Here is a 16,012-nt window from a genome sequence, read left to right as displayed (position 1 = left end):
AAAATGCTGAGTACCTACTGCACCCACCCAAAAAATGCCCAAGATATCAGCCCAGTAAAACCTCATCAATATATACAAATACACCACTATTACTAAAGGTTTTCTTTAAAATCATTTAAAAATATGTTGATGCATGTTAGGCTCAGGACTGGATGCAAAGTTTCTGTTCTGTTCTCAATTAAATGCTTTCTCAGTATCCTTCCATTTCTTCTTCACCAGCAGCACTGCATTGTTGATGCTGTGTTGTGGGCGTGGCCTGCTCAGGCCACAGGGGCTGACCAATCAGAGCAGAGTGTGCTTTCTGAAAGGGATGACCTCCTTAGCTAAAGGAAGTAATGTACATATGAGGAAACAAACAGCACTCCTCCAGCAGCTTCACTGCAATAACACAATTATTATTATTGTTATTATTATTATAATTAGCTTCCACCAGCTCCAGTGTTAATTCTGAGGCCGTATCACATAGAGCTGTACTCTTTGCTATCTGTAATGAAAAATGACCAGATTGGAGACTAGTGTTCCTTCTTAAGCTTGGCTCACCTCACCTTTTCAGTGCTGAAGCTTTTGCTGAAATTAAAATTGTGATGTTGCTGCCCTTTTCTCATTGATGACCATTCCTGAGTGGACAACTTAATTATAATGCACTCAGCTGCGAGCAGAACATCACAGCTTCAGCTCCTCTGCAAGCCAAGAAACATCTCTGTCCTAATAAACGTTGCGGCATTATAGACGTTACCATCACAGACTGAATGGGCTGTATTCACCTTGTTTTTTTGTGCATGTGTTGATTTGAATGAGAAGTATCCTTAAGTTTTAAGTACTGGGCTCAAGACCAGTTGTCTTTAATGACATAATAACCAGCATTACGAGGACAGGATATTCCCTGAATGAATGATCACATTCTATGTACCAATCTTTTACCTGACAAATAACAGATACGTGCCTCAGTGTTTCTCTTCTTAGCTGAGGTTTGATATTCCCATGCCAGGTGAGTGGAAACAGTGGCAGAAGAGAGAAAGGCAATGGCATGTAAGTCTGTTTTTAAATGGATTTGACAGAAAGGAAGAGGTGTGAGAGGGTGTCTATATATATTCTGAGCTTTGGGATTAAGCAGAGAGAGACAGAGAGACGTTTGTTTTGGGGCTCTTTCTATCGGCCTTTCTGTTTGTCTACGGCCCACTTCATAAACCGACAGCATGCGTCAGCTTCCAACTTAAAATAGAAGCTCTGAGTTTTGCACAAGAGACTCAAGGTTTTTAAAAAAATCCTTGGGTGTCTTGGATTTTATTTTTTTTAAGTAGGTACAGCACAGGCTTCCTGTCCCTTAGTCATTGTCCATATCATATGTCACACAGTGGCCATCTGTATGTGAAAGACCACAATGGTAATCAGATCTCAGGTTCACTTTCTATCTATTTAAATCTACACTTTAAATCTACAAATGGTGCTGGTTCTGTATTGGTGTCTGATGGCTTTCTGTCAATGCACAGTGAAGAACTATGGAAATTCAACCAACATGGATGCAATGGTGACAAGCCTGTGTACAGTCGTACGTCACTCCTCTGAGGGTGAATATATGCAAAAATACAGTACAGATACAGACACAAAACACAAAAAGAAAACATGAAGAAGCACAGACGACTCCCTGTGGCACCACAAAATACTGTGATTCCTCGCCCAGTTCTCCATGGCAGGGGCAAAAAAGCAAAGGGGCCAGAAACATTACAAACAGCAACACACAAATATGTCACACTTTTTAGACACAACAACTTTCTACTTTCTACAGCAATAATACATCAGTGTGTCCTGAAAAAGGAAATAAATGCTGCTTTAACAATTTAAGTAGTAAATAATCTAGCAGGTAACGACCCAGATATTTTTCTCAGGAGTAGGCAGAAGTAGCAAAAATATAACTCTGCCCTCTGTTAGCTTACTTTGCATTTGTTGCAGCTTTAGATGGATCAACGTATTGGAATCTGTGTCAGAGCGATTAGCAACCTCATACATAACTACGTGTTGCTTCATCATCTGGTAATAAATAGGTTTGTTTTCTATTCTGCCTCTGCCACCCATGTGAGCGCAGGTGGACAAGAGAGACAGGAGAAGAACGGGGACATTCAGAGTAAAGGTTAAGCCTAATGAGCTGTGGGCTTTAGGTAACAGAAACATTTGGGATCTGGCTGTTGTTTTAAAGATGCAAAAAATGTGTTTCCATGAAATTATACAGAAAACTAAGAGCTTAATGGGTTGCAAGTAATGTGTTTAGAGCTCTCAGTACTGCTACCACACTTTACTGAAATTCTAACTCTAACTATTTGGTGCAAATGGCTAAACAGATGACAGACAGACACAACTCAAGACAAAAGCCAGAAAAATGTCCGCACCATGCACTGATAGCTCCCGTCAAATTGAATTCAGTGTATCTAAAAGTCAGCCTCAGAGCATCATATAAATCAGCACAGCAATATTCACTGCATCACATCACAGTTCTGGCTCCATCAGATGTTTCTGCCTGAATTTGTGCCTATAGGTTCTGCTAATGCATCTCACTGGCGTGCTAAAACCAACCACAATAGTAAGGATGTCATCGTCCGCGCCGCTAAGGGCAGCAGGGGCGGGCGCTTATATACTTTGTGACACCCTTCCACACTTCCTCCTCCTCATCTTCCTCCACCTAGCTTGTCTCTTGTCTCCTCCTCCATCTTATTCACTATTTATTTAGCATTTAGCTAAATTTCACGGCTTACTACATAAAGGGACAGTTCACCTCAACAAAAATGGCATTTAACCATGTAGAACCTATTAAAAATAACCTAATTTTAAAGTGAACTGACTTTTAAAAATGAAGATGACTAACAGACTAACAGTCTGTCAATCGCATATGTTCCGCCTAGCTACATACCCTTTACCAGTTTCTATGATCTCCAGTACAGCTGAAAGGCACACACTTTAAAAGCTAATCCTCTTGCTTTTCAGGGTGTTTTTTTTTTTAAATTTACAAAAATTATTCTTGGGGGTGAAGCCTAATCCAAGCTTGGCCTCAGCATCTGAATATCATTTTTTTAGGAATGAAGTCTGCTACTGAAGTGTTTGTAGAGAGAGAAAGCAGCAAGAATCAAGCTGTAAGAACAACAGCCTGTGCTAACTAGATGAGGCCGGTGCCAGAATGTGTGTGATTTCCAGTGTCTGTGTGCCCGCCTGTCCTTCCCTGTATATCAGACGATGGCTCTGTGCTGGCACACACGTTGACGTCTTGGCTTTTTCTTTTTTTTTTTTTCTTGGAAGATCTAGTGGCTAAAATGTGGCCTTTGTGAAGCCTGCAAAAGACAATAAATTAGAAAGAGGATGATTGGAAATCATTTTAGAGGAAAGCTGAAGGGGGAGTTGTGTATATAAAAGAAGATAAAAGGCTGTGTACACTGCCTAAGGACAGGTTATTTAAGACACTGAAATTTTGTTTGGTAAATCCCTCATAGATGACTTCACATCTGGGGCAATGGTTTCTGAAGTAGCTAGCAAACATCCAGAGTGCCTGTTGACTTAAAAGTCCAACAACAGCTTTGTTTAAGGTATCTGACTAACAAGCTGACAGGGTATGACAGGGTGTTCCCCCTACCTGCTTCTCAGTATTAATGTTTATCCATGTACGACCACAGCCTGCAAACCAGCCTCTTCCCCCAGTCTGGAATCATGGTGTTTTCTAAACTTCGTGTAAATGTAGTAAATTAATCTGCAGATTGGGAAAAAGAAAATGGTGGAAAAGCTTGTAGCAGATGGGAGAATTCTGCCTTGTGTTTCAAGGTGAACAATGATGTCTCCGCCCCTAATAACAGCCAACACATCCTACTATGTTAGCATGCAACCATAGACAGTATATAACTATAGAGTTCCCATGATGTCACTCATAGATTTCTGAAGTGCTGTTCTTAATGGTCCGTGGGACGCTCTGGCCATCACAGTGTTGGCAGTGACACAGCCTGCCTCCAAATACAGGCATAGGGGTGGAGCATTAGTTATGGAAGCAGGAAGCTCACACCACATGCCACTCACCTGTCACTCAAAATGGTCTTGTCCATTATTATGCATAATTTAAATAAAAAGCAGGAATTTATCAATACTATTTCGTACCAGGCTCTGAACATGTTTATGTCATATGTAAAAATAGTTTATTCCTATTTAGGTGCCAGCATCCATGCTACCAAATTAGCTTAAATGCCTGTCCAGCCAAAAGACCAAAATAGTGCACACACAATCACCTTACGCTCTAAAAATACCACCCAATTCAGACCGTCCAAAGTGGCTGTGCGGGGGACTCTGTGGGTTGCCTGGTGCGGTAAAAAGACTACGTTAAAGAAGGAAATATGAAAGAGGGAACACAAAAGAGACTTGACGAGAGGAGAAGGGAGGAGTGCAGGGCTGCCCTGCAGTTGCTTGTGTTCTCCCTTCTCTCTTTCTCTCTCATTTGTGGCTCCCTTTTGTGGCGGTGACTATTTTTGTACACTTCAAGCCTCCTGGCCAAGTGATGGCACAGCTGTGAGGCTGTATATGGGACTATATATACTATATATATATATATATATATATATACACACACACACGAGTCAAACAGGAATCAGAGTACATTAAACAACAGATCTGCAAGATGTATTTAACACCAACCACACAAGGCTGCGAGTTAAGAGTGGGTGACAGTTCAATGATGCCAAAGGCTGTTCCAGAGTGTCTTCTGCCTGTATGACCATGTATCTGAGGCTTTATCTGCCAATGCAGGCTCGGGAGGGTTCAGACTGTGGGAGGAGGTGTGGGCACAAACACAGAATAACAATGAGGAAGGAGGACACAGGAAACTACCACGCAGTGACTGAGCATTAACACATCAGGCTTTAGAGACAAGAAACACCAACCAATGCATAAACACACTGGCATAACACTTTTTCTAGCTATGTGCATAAATGACCTGCTGTCATAGTGTGTATAGATAACTACAGTGCTAACTAGGGCTGTCCCGATACAACTTTTTCACTTCCGATATTATACCGATATTGCAGCCATGAATATCGACCGATACAGATATTGATCCGATATTCACTAAACACTAAATCAACACATATCATACATACTTTAATTACAAATTTTGTAGAGTGGAATGTTAGAAAAGGCTTTATAAATTGTCAGAAGCAGTAGGTATGAGAAAGACCCATTTATTAACAATTGAATAAAATACAAAAGTAAAAAAAATAAGGGGCAAGCTCACTATGGTGAGAACAACTGAGAGCAGGGACACAAAACCAACAACAGTATTGTTCACTGTCCAACTGCTCAAACTCAAGAGTCCACACAGCTCCAGTTTTACTAACTGTGCCCAAAACAATGTGGTAATTGCTCTTAGTCTTAAACAAATAGTGTAAACAAAATAAACACACCTCTCTAATAACAAGAGCAGAAAACAATGTCAGTCAGTTATTAAACTGCTGACTACTCTTACTGTTAACGCTATTAGTGTTACTCACGTGCATGTAACACTGCTCTCTGCAATGTAAACTCATTGTCTATCCAGTGCGCAGTCAGACTCAATAAGGACAGCGGAGAATGGCTTGAGGTCCAGATGTCGGTGGTGAAGCTAACAGCATTAGCTTTCTCTACGTGTCTGGCGATGAACGTCTTAGCTTCTTCATGCATCTAGTTCATAGTTTTGTCGACAATGGAGTGGCAGCTAGGGATAATATAGCGAGGCTCGAGGGGCTCAAGTAAGCGTTTGAACCTGACATTACTCACCACAGACAGGGGCTGGTCATCAAGCACATTGTTGTTTGTGGTGCTGCTTCAAATGTGCGATGAGGTTGGTCGTATTAAACTTCCTTGCCTCTGTGCCTCCTCGGGAAATGTGACCATGACAAGTTTTGCACGTAGCTGCAATGTCTTTGTCCAACTGTAAGGAAAAATACTGCCACACAGCCGACATGTCTTCTCCTTGCTACAGTCGCACACGTAAACACACTTCTTGTTGTGATCACGTGATCTCTACATGCTGGAGCCGCGCGCTTTTCTTCTTCAGTGGGCGGCAGCAACGGGTGCACTACCGCCAACTACTGTGATGGAGTGTGAAGCGTCACCTACTTTTATCAGAGCATTGATATCGGAGATTTTAGATGCCTTCCGATAAAATCCGATATTTGTTTTTTGGCTGATATCGGACCGATATCCGATATCAATATCGGATCGGGACAGCCCTCGTGCTAACACCATAACACAGCATCTGTTGACAAAATGTCAATTTTAAATGTAACAACAGCTAATAGATGCATAGACAATCCATGTATGTTAGCATAAATAATCAGTGGATAGTGAAATCACTTAGTAAAAAGAGCAAGCAGCTATTTGTTTACGAGTTATCAGATTATGATGATGATCATCAGAGGCACGGCAGCCTTTCTAAAAGAAGCTGGACCCAAAACATCTCTCATAGTGATGACAACAGCTAGTCAATGACAGCAGCATTGTCTGTTCACACTGCTAAAATCCTGTGTCAGATTTCTCTGGAGTTTCAGATAAAAACTTAGTTGTTTTCCTCTGTGCAGGTAATACCGAGGCTCACAGCTCCTCTCCTTCTTTGATTTGCGCATGTTAGGAAAGTGGTGCCTCTCCCATTTTACGTAAGACTTCTCCAACGAGCACACTCATTACTGATAAGGGCAACATGACATGGAGCCTGAGCTACAGTAACATCTCTCAGCAGTAGCACTAGACACACATTTGCAGACTTTCCTGACATCAAAGGCAGCGACAGAAGGGGAAAAGCAGAGGGTAGCACCTCTAAAGCTAGGGTCTGACAATGGAAAGTATTGTGTTTAAAAGGAGAATAAGTACCCTAATTGACAGGTTCTTTTTGCGTCTTATAAAGATGGAAGGATGCTCAGAAAGAAGAACACACAAATCAGCAAGAAATGATTGCAAGAAGAAACAAAGATGGAGAGCTGCGATGGGTGGAAAGAGAAAACACATTAAGGTGAGTGCTTTTCCTTCTGGGGTGCCTGTTTTCACAACTCATATTGATGGGGATTAAGTAGTAGCACCTGAGTCTAGGATCAAGCCTCAATAGAAATGACAGGCTTTCTGTTGCCCTTTAAATCCTTTTAGGAAACAGAGATTATGCTCACACACACACACACACGTGTTAAACTCCTGCCCTCCAACACGATGACACGCCGACCTATGAACCCCAAAGAACCGAAATCCGTACACACGAACGCACCCCGGTCTAATGTCACATTCAATAACTCTTATAAACCGGCAAATTTAACATAGTGTTCAACCATCCTCATCGCTGTTCCACACACACACAGAATATGACCCACTCACATGCGTCAGGAGCTGAACCCTTGCTGACAGGCAACATTATGACAGCGAATGACACAGAACCAAGGCACACAAAGTAGGGGGTTGATGACTCAAGCAAGGTGCTGTGTGTGTGTGTGTTTGTACAAAATTTTCAACAGAATACTCCATATAATAATCTTATTTATTCAAGCAAAAAAGGGAAAAAAATTAATCTTATTAACAAAACTGAGTTGTGGAGTCCAGATGAGCTGATGTTTGAAAGCTAATCTATACCTAATTAAATTATCAGTGGCTTGAATGCCCATCTCCTAAATAATTGATTTTTTTCCCATGCTGATAACTGATTCAGCACCATAGTGTCCCCCACAAATGTTAGAAGTGGGGTTGTCACGTTGTGAGATCTTGCAAGGATTCATCTTTTTTTAGACTAAACTAAAAATGCTACGGATTGTGGATGAGATTCAATTCAGGGGCTGTTTTCTGTTTAATAAGATTACACTGTTCAAACAGTGTAAGAAAGTGTACATGGCAGGCTCATTTACCAATGCTAAGTTAGTTTAGCTTAGGAGTCCTTAAAGTCCTGCATTTGCTGAGAAGTAGCTCTTCGTTCAAAACTACAAAAACAACCTATTGACATGTTAATTATGTAGCTAGCTAGACTGACTGCCTGCAAGTTTATAAAGCGCTTTCAACTGTGACTTTTTATTTCTTCGTCTCTTACTACAATATGTCATATGTATCCATAACTGCCTAAAATTAGCCAATGATAGCTGGTGACACAGAGGTGGTTCCTCCAATTTTAAATATACCATACATATGGCATAGACACTTACACCAGTGTATAAGTTTAATATTTTAGCGCAAATGCAACAGTAAAATAGGTAATAGCTTAAGTTTCCTTTCTTCCTCATTTTTAAAGGTAAAACTGGACATGAGAGCAGATTAGCTGTCAAAACATAATCTGCCTACTAAAGCCCATTATATATATATATATATATATATATATATATAACATGTTTCATGTCTTAAATCTGTACAGGAAGCTGTATATAAAAACAGTAATTCCTTGTTTTTATGTTAATGCCAGACGGCAGGAAGTTAGCACTCTCAGCTTATAAACAGCTGTCTTGACTGAAGCCTTTTTTAACAGACGCATTTCAGAGAAGTATCAGTTTTCTCATCTACCTCTCCACCAGAGAGTGACTAAGCATAATTCGGCAACTATTTTCTTTAAAAGCTCTACACTCTAATGGCCCGTGCAAAATGTGAGACTGTACAAATTCCTAATAGAAGCAGATTATCTGTGATATTGTTCTTGTAATTTCAGAGATTCAGCTTAATTCCTCTCACAGGTAGAGGGGGCTCCTCATAGAGCCAGAAATACACACAAGATTACCAAAGAAGCACTTAAACCGCCAGCTAACAAAGTACACGTGAAGCCAGGATCGAGCCGCCTGCTGACAAACACGTGATTGTGCCCTGAACTGCGAGACCATGTCAAGGGGATGCAATCGAATGTCCCGAGTGACCGATGGTTGCAGTTAAGTTAACCACGTGTGCCTCATAATTTTCAATTAACGTCTAATGTGAGTGTAAAAAGTATGAGTCACACACTATATGGACAATAACAAGGATGCTTCACGTGGAATAAAAAGTGGGTGTATGGGAATATGTTTATCCTTCGTGCTGAGAAGCTGCTCAGCTGAAAGCACTTTTTTTGGCCCCGATTCCCATAATATACTGATCCTACACCATAGAGCACCATCTGCTCCACACAGTCTTGTGATGGTGCTTCCACATGAGACAACACACTGTGGAAACACCCACAAACCAGTGCCCCACACCTCGGGGGCAAGCCATGCTAACATGTATGCATCCTTAAAAAAAAGGAAAGTGTGCATCTGTGGAGACACAAGTACACATGGTCACACACACACAGTGTTCAGTTTCAGAGTCAAGTGTCAATTGTTTCAAGTGCTCTTTGATGATGAGACCTCCATTCAAACAACCTAATTTATCTTCAGATCACATCTAAAGAAATCTTCATTCAGCGGTCAAACATGCAAATGTCATTACACTGTTTAAACAAATGCACTAATAACATCATTCGCCAGATGCTAGCAGGGAAAATGCACAGCTGAAAACCCCTGATTGTATCTCTACAGTGACCTATTTCAACGTAACGTCTAGAGGATGTTGGCGTTCTATTTATACACAACAGAGTGCATAAATTACTGGTAGTGTTGAAAGCACAGGAAGCTGAGAATAAAGTAACACAGCTTCTTACCTCTCCTAGGTGAGGTGCAGGATTGAATCCACACAGATTGCAGACATCTTTCTTGCACTCGGTGCAGAGGCTGTAGTTAGGTGTGTCTGCCGATCCAATATTCAGATCCACATTACAGAGAGGGCAGCCTTTCTTGACTGGAGCTAGAGCAGGAGCTTGAGCAGATTCAGCCTTCTCTTTCTGCTCCACAGAAGTGGTTCTCGCCGGTTTCTTGGACTTAGCTGGTGGTGTTTCCGGAGCAGAATCTGAATCGGGGGGGGAGCCAGGACCAGAGAAAGGAGAGTCGGGTGGAGAACCTGGTCCAGAGTCCGCAGGGGAATCTGGCGGCGACCCAGGTGGAGAATCTGCTGCTTTTTCATCCTCCCCAGTGACAAGACTGGTGGCTGAGCTCAAGAGGGAAGATCCAAAGCTGAACATTTGAGAAGTGCCAACAGGAGACTTAGCTGTTTCTGTTCTCCCTCCAAAACCTCCAAACAACTTCCCTGTCATGGATTCTTCCTGTTTTGGCGCTGTCTGTGCTTGTGGCTTCGGTGAGTCCATCAACCCACTGAACCCGCCAAACAACTTTCCTGTTACAGACTCAGCAGCTTGTGAACCAGCTGCAGGAGACTTAGCTGAATCTGTGAGGCCTCCTAAACTGATACCACCCAACCCACCAAAGAAGCTGGACTCCTGTTTGGCTTTAGCTGGAGATTGCTGGGGACTAGACTGAACAGGGCGACCAGTCTTGGGGTCGATTTTGGGGGACCCTCCTGGGGAAATTGGTCCTGGTGAGGCAGGACCAGGAGATTTCTGCCTAGGTGTGGTTGGTGGCGTTAACCCTTGATCGGTCATGCTCTGCTGCTTTATCAGCAGCTTTCCCGGCTTGCCAGGTGCCTGCTTCTGGGGCGATGGTGGGGCCGAGCCTTGCTTGGGCTTGGTCATGCCAGGGGCATCCATTCCTCCCATCGCTCGCTGCATCTGACAGTTCAGACATAGCCACTCTTTACCCTGTGAGCCAAAACAAAATGTGTTAAGAGTTAATCACACCAAACATAGCATGTTAAAAGATGTATGTATAATTTTCAGTTTATCTCTTATTGTAGGTTCTGTCTGTGTTGCTTTGTTCTGACCATACAGTCAACACCACACACAGTTCTTTGTTCACTGTTTGTATATCTCCTTGGTTTCCACTGTGTGCAAATACTGTGTAAAAGGGGCCAATATTGACACTTTGATCACTAGCAAGAATCAAACAATGGGTGTATTATTTTGCATTTGTAATTGTACTTTTCTTTAAAACCACTCTGCTTCCCTGACCTGGATCTGCACAGCACCAAACCTTGAGAAGAGGCTTGAGCAGACGGAACCGGTCACTCTGCTGTGCTATAATCAGGGCCCACCAGCGTTTACAGTTCATGTGTGACTGAGTGTCCTCACTGGCTGGCACAGTATCTTCCTGTGGCCATGACATGAGTCACCTTGATCAACATTCCCTGGGTCCATATGGTCCCTCTGTTCCTCAAAATCGTGTGTGTGCCACTCTTAAGAGATGCACTTCGTCTGCCAGGCTCAGCTATACTGTAAAACATGCAGCTTAACGAGATGGTTTGTCTTATTTTGCACATTAAATTTAAAATGTTTGAGTCATGCCAGGCTCTTTTTTATTTTCAGTGAGGATTCTATTTTTGCTATGTAATGTGCTGCACAATCCCTAGATAATTTGTTATTTCACACACAGATAATACAATAATGTATGATCTTTCCCACACTCAGCCATCAATATCATGGACAGTTTTGTGAATTAACAGATAAACATCAGTATACTTCTACTGTAGACTATTATGACGATATGTGGATATGATACTAGCTGTCTGGGATCTTGTTTAAAACAACAAAAAGACAAATAAAACAACCAAAACCAGAAAGAGTGGCTGATTTCTTACCGCTGAGTCTGGAGGGCTGAAACCACAGAGGCTGCAGACCTGGTTCTTACACTCAGTGCAGTTATTGTAATTTGGCGGGTCCTTAGATCCAACATTCATCTGAGTGGTCTTACACAGTGGGCAGAGTCCACCTGCAGGTTTTCCAGCTCCCTGTGGACCAGGAGGTCCAGCAGTTTTTGCTGGCTCTGCAGGGCCTTGTGGCCCTTGCTGTTTGGATCCAGGCTTCCCAAGTCCTTGCTGTGGCGGGCCTCCTTTTTGTCCAGGAGGCCCACCCTGTTGTGCACCTTGACCTGGGGGTCCTTGCCCTGGTCTCGGTCCCTGTTGTCCTGGTGGACCTTGGCCTGGAGGTCCTTGACCTTGCCTGGGTCCCTGCCCAGGTGGTCCCTGATCTGGTTTGGGCCCCTGACCTGGTGGTCCCTGGCCCTGCCTGGGTCCCTGCCTGGGTCCCTGCCCAGGAGGTCCCTGACCTGGTTTAGGCCCCTGACCTGGTGGTCCCTGACCCTGCCTGGGTCCCTGACCAGGTGGTCCTTGCCCTGGTTTTGGCCCCTGTCCAGGAGGCCCCTGTTTCTGGGGTCCTCCCGGTTGTGGTCCCTTTGTACCTGGCCCCTGCTGTGGGCCCTTCCCTGGTGGCTTTCCTCCCTGTTTGGACTCAGGTGGTGCTGCGGCGTCTCCCTCCTCCTCATCCCCAAACAATCCAAATTTGGGCATGTTGACAGTATCGCCCATTGAGGATATGGAGGACGAGACAGAGGATGTCATAGATGATACGGCACTCAGGGGGTTGGCCCCACTGAGGAAGCTGGAGCCAAACATGCCGGATGACTTGGTCTCGGGGTCTTTTGGCTCCTGCCGAAATCTGGATTCAAAGAGGCTGAGCGATGAGGGGCTGCGGCCAGGTGTGGGCTTGCCTGGTGGTCCCTGATTGAAGGCGTCAACGGTACGGCTTTTACTGAGACCTGTCGGGCCCCTTGAGGCCCCTACCTGCTGGGGATGTTGCTGGGCATCTGATTCTGAAGGTCTGCAACAGAGAGAATGGAGAGTTAGTTTTTGTTATCACTGCTGTTGTGTTCAAAAGTGTGAATTCAACACCAACTGTTCCCAAAAAAGACTATTAATAGATAATCCAGGATCTGGCAGCATTTGAAAATTAGCTTTTGGCTAGCACTGACACATTTACAGTGATTCTTATCAGTTCCACTCAATGCCTCAGCTACACTGTTCAGTTTGTTTTTCTGACATAAAGGAACAATAGCATCTTTTTTATGCACACCAATGGTGAAAAATGTTCATCTGCTGGGGACACAGACAGTTATCGTCCATCTTTGATCTGCTTTCTTTGATATATTTTAACAAAAACACTGCTCTAAACATTTAACGCAACTCCACACAGTGCTAATAATACAAGCTAAGACCATAGCACCAGCCTTCTTAGGCCTGCTCAACACATCAGTGAACAGTAATAGTTAGCAGCCCTGGGGTAAAGCTGACAGGAAAGTGTATGCTGTTGATATGTCTGAGATGTCTTTGTTAGCTTGGGCCAACAGAGAGATAACAACAACCTGCATAGAAGCCCTCTGGAAATGCATCAACATTTCTAATGGATATTGTTTGTTATTATGTTTTTGTTTATGAAGCTGATGCTTTATAGTCCTGCTTTAAAGGCTGCAATAGAAACAGCATCTGATAGTTTCTTTTACAGTAGGGAGCCTTAAAAAAAACACCAGAAGTAGTGCTGTTGCAGCGCAAAGTTCACTGCAGCGCGCCTTTCAGCACCACGGACAGCGGCGGTGGATTTCAGCACCACGGACAGAGACACCCTCCAAACACAACGTGTCCACGACACGCAAAAGAGATTAAATCTGACATATTACAAAACATAACACAAATACTCAGATTACAGCAGAAGGAGTGATGACATTAACGCCTCTGTTCTATTTATAGCCATATTAATATTGATGCACCCCTCCCCCTCAATTTCTAGCTCGGATATAAATAACAATTCCCCCCATTTAGTTGAAGCTAATTAGCAGAGAATGACATTTAATATCTGATTAAGAACATGTTAAATTATTTTGTAATTAGAATTGATATCATAAAGGGGGAATGTTGTGTTTATTGACAACACAGCACAATCCACCACACAACTGATCATATCCAATTAAGTCGGAAACTCTGCTGATATCTGATCGTAGATGATAAAAAAAATGTGGATGATATGGAGGCAAAAAAAAACACCGGGCGATTCTTTTACCCAGCAGGCATTTCGGAAATTTCGCACAAATACTGGAGGTGTGTCTCTGATCTCACACAGAACGGCCGATACAAACAACAACCCAGTTCAGTCCGTTTAGCCACACAGAGCCTGTCACAGTGGGGATCAGAGCTTCATGCAGATCATCAGATGTTACACTCAGCTCCAAGAATGCATTCGCTCCTTAGTGCGTTTTGCAGGATTAAAAAAAAATGGGCGTGAACGCGCTCTCTGCTCTGCATACAACCACAACACACCCCCCTTTCTCTCTCACACACACACACACACACTCACACACAGCTATAGCTGCCTGGATGTTTCGAGTGATTTAAATAAAATGCAGTTTTAAATTCCCTGCCTTCGTGCAGCGGCTGCGCCTCCGGGCTGCCTGCCTTGCGCCCTTGACATCGCCGCGGCCAGCTGCCTCCTCTGCTCCTCGCTCAGTTCACTCAGGTTGACCGGAGTTCCATCGGAGACCCGCACGAAGCCGCCTTTCCCGTCAGGTGCCAGCCCCTCCGGTAGCCCAGACGGCGGCCCTTCGCCTCCTTCCAGGCTCGCTTCGTTCCCCATGATGGACCCCTCCCGTCCCCCCTCTGTGCTCGGATCAATGCGCGATCCGCGTTTTTATCTCCAAAGAGCGCCGAGAAGACGGAGTTCCTCGGTGTCCAGAAGCATCTCAGATGGTTTAGACTCGGTCGTTACTGTCCTCCTGTGTGCTGTCGTCTCGTTTCCCTCATTTCTTCATGTTTTTCTGAGCCTCTCATCTCTGCAGCTGTACACCAGTTACCACAGTTTTTCCGTGAGGGGGGGTCTCCGTTTTACTACTGCTCACAGCCACCAATGGTGGTTTCCGGTACATGCTTACAAAATAAAATCCCAATGATTATCTGGCATGTGGTAGGCCTCTGCTTGTATGCAGACATTCAAGTGCACAATGAGCAGATGCACTATGAAAATATATAGATTGGGACAAGCAGCGAATAAATGTACACTATGCATGATTATTATCCGTGATAATGCTGTTTGTTTCTCATCTCAAGTAAACATAAATCCTTTGTGATCTCACTGTAAACAAAAAAATGTTTACAGCAAAAAAGTAGTAAGATAAATGTTTTGTTATGTCAAGATGATGACAGGAAAAATCTCCTTTTGACTTAAAAATAAGCAAAATCTGCGAAAATTACACATTGATGCTTTTATATTGAAAGAAAATGTTTAACTTCCGCTTTGTTTCCAAACAACTGGGGATCTCTTGACAGTTATACTCCAACCTGCTACTACCCACCGCGCATGCGCAGCCTCTGACAGGCGATCCGAAGACATCAGCGGAGGAAAATATGTTTTTAAAGGGGACTAACTCAACTAAACGTCTTCTGATTGTCTAAAGAGTCCAGGGCCGAGAGGAAAGATGGAGGACAGGTGGAAGGAAAGGGGAGCTGTGGTGCTTTACAATGATTCTTCCCAACAGGTTAAACCAAAGCAGAGGGTTGTAAATAATGTTTGTGGGTCAAGTATCTGTTGCTTGTAGATGTTCTTGTATACTGTATGATCATCCAGGACAAGTCATTCAATCCAGAGAGCCACCGAAACAGTCCTAAATGTCATACAGCTAATTTTAGGCTAAACTGCTGCTGTTAAAAACATCAATAAGACTTCTGCAAAGGTCTACAGATGACTCACAACATGAATAATATCTCTTATGCTTTGTTTTTTTTTCTCCTCTCAGTGCGATGCCTCTTTTTCTATCCAAACCCTTCATATTCTCAGATATGTTAATGTGCAGCTGAAGGCTGGCAGACAGCAGCCAGATAAGTTCCAGTGGATTCTTTATCTCCTCTTGTGAAGATTTGATTGCTGCTGTTATCATAGAAAACACAGCATGCGATCAAATGAGGGTAATGTGAAAGCAGCATAATGAAAAGACAACACAGGGACTGTTGCATCTTTAACAATATCACACACTGACACAACAATGTGAACCCATAAACAAAATTACATCAGCCCACATGCTGCAAATCAAACCTACAAGTATATTAGGCACGGTCGCCCTGAGAATGCACACACAGCAGCCACGATCATCCGGCTCGTAGGATATTAAAATACGTCAGCTCTGCTGCACATCAAGGAGATGTGTTGTGATATGACAGCAAGTGCTCATTTGCCATGTTGTGTGTGGAGCTCAGGGGCACATGTGTCCTCGATGTGTTCGAC

General features: G+C 43.4%; 1 protein-coding gene across 1 annotated transcript in view; it reads right to left on the bottom strand.

The window, feature by feature from the left end:
* The window catches only part of pcloa (piccolo presynaptic cytomatrix protein a), a 49,652-nt gene extending 35,281 nt beyond the window's left edge, over positions 1–14,371 (bottom strand). Inside the window, exons 1-3 of the mRNA XM_028399549.1 lie at positions 14,160–14,371; positions 11,551–12,568; positions 9,626–10,615 (exon numbers count right to left, since the gene is read on the bottom strand). Coding sequence (XP_028255350.1) covers positions 9,626–10,615; positions 11,551–12,568; positions 14,160–14,371 — 2,220 coding nt within the window. The remainder of the gene's footprint in view (positions 1–9,625; positions 10,616–11,550; positions 12,569–14,159) is intronic.
* Between the last annotated feature and the right edge of the window lie 1,641 nt (positions 14,372–16,012).

Source organism: Parambassis ranga, chromosome 2 (genome assembly GCF_900634625.1).
Source record: "Parambassis ranga chromosome 2, fParRan2.1, whole genome shotgun sequence".
In the NCBI taxonomy this organism is placed as follows: domain Eukaryota; kingdom Metazoa; phylum Chordata; class Actinopteri; family Ambassidae; genus Parambassis; species Parambassis ranga.
This window is presented reverse-complemented; position numbering and strand designations above follow the sequence as displayed.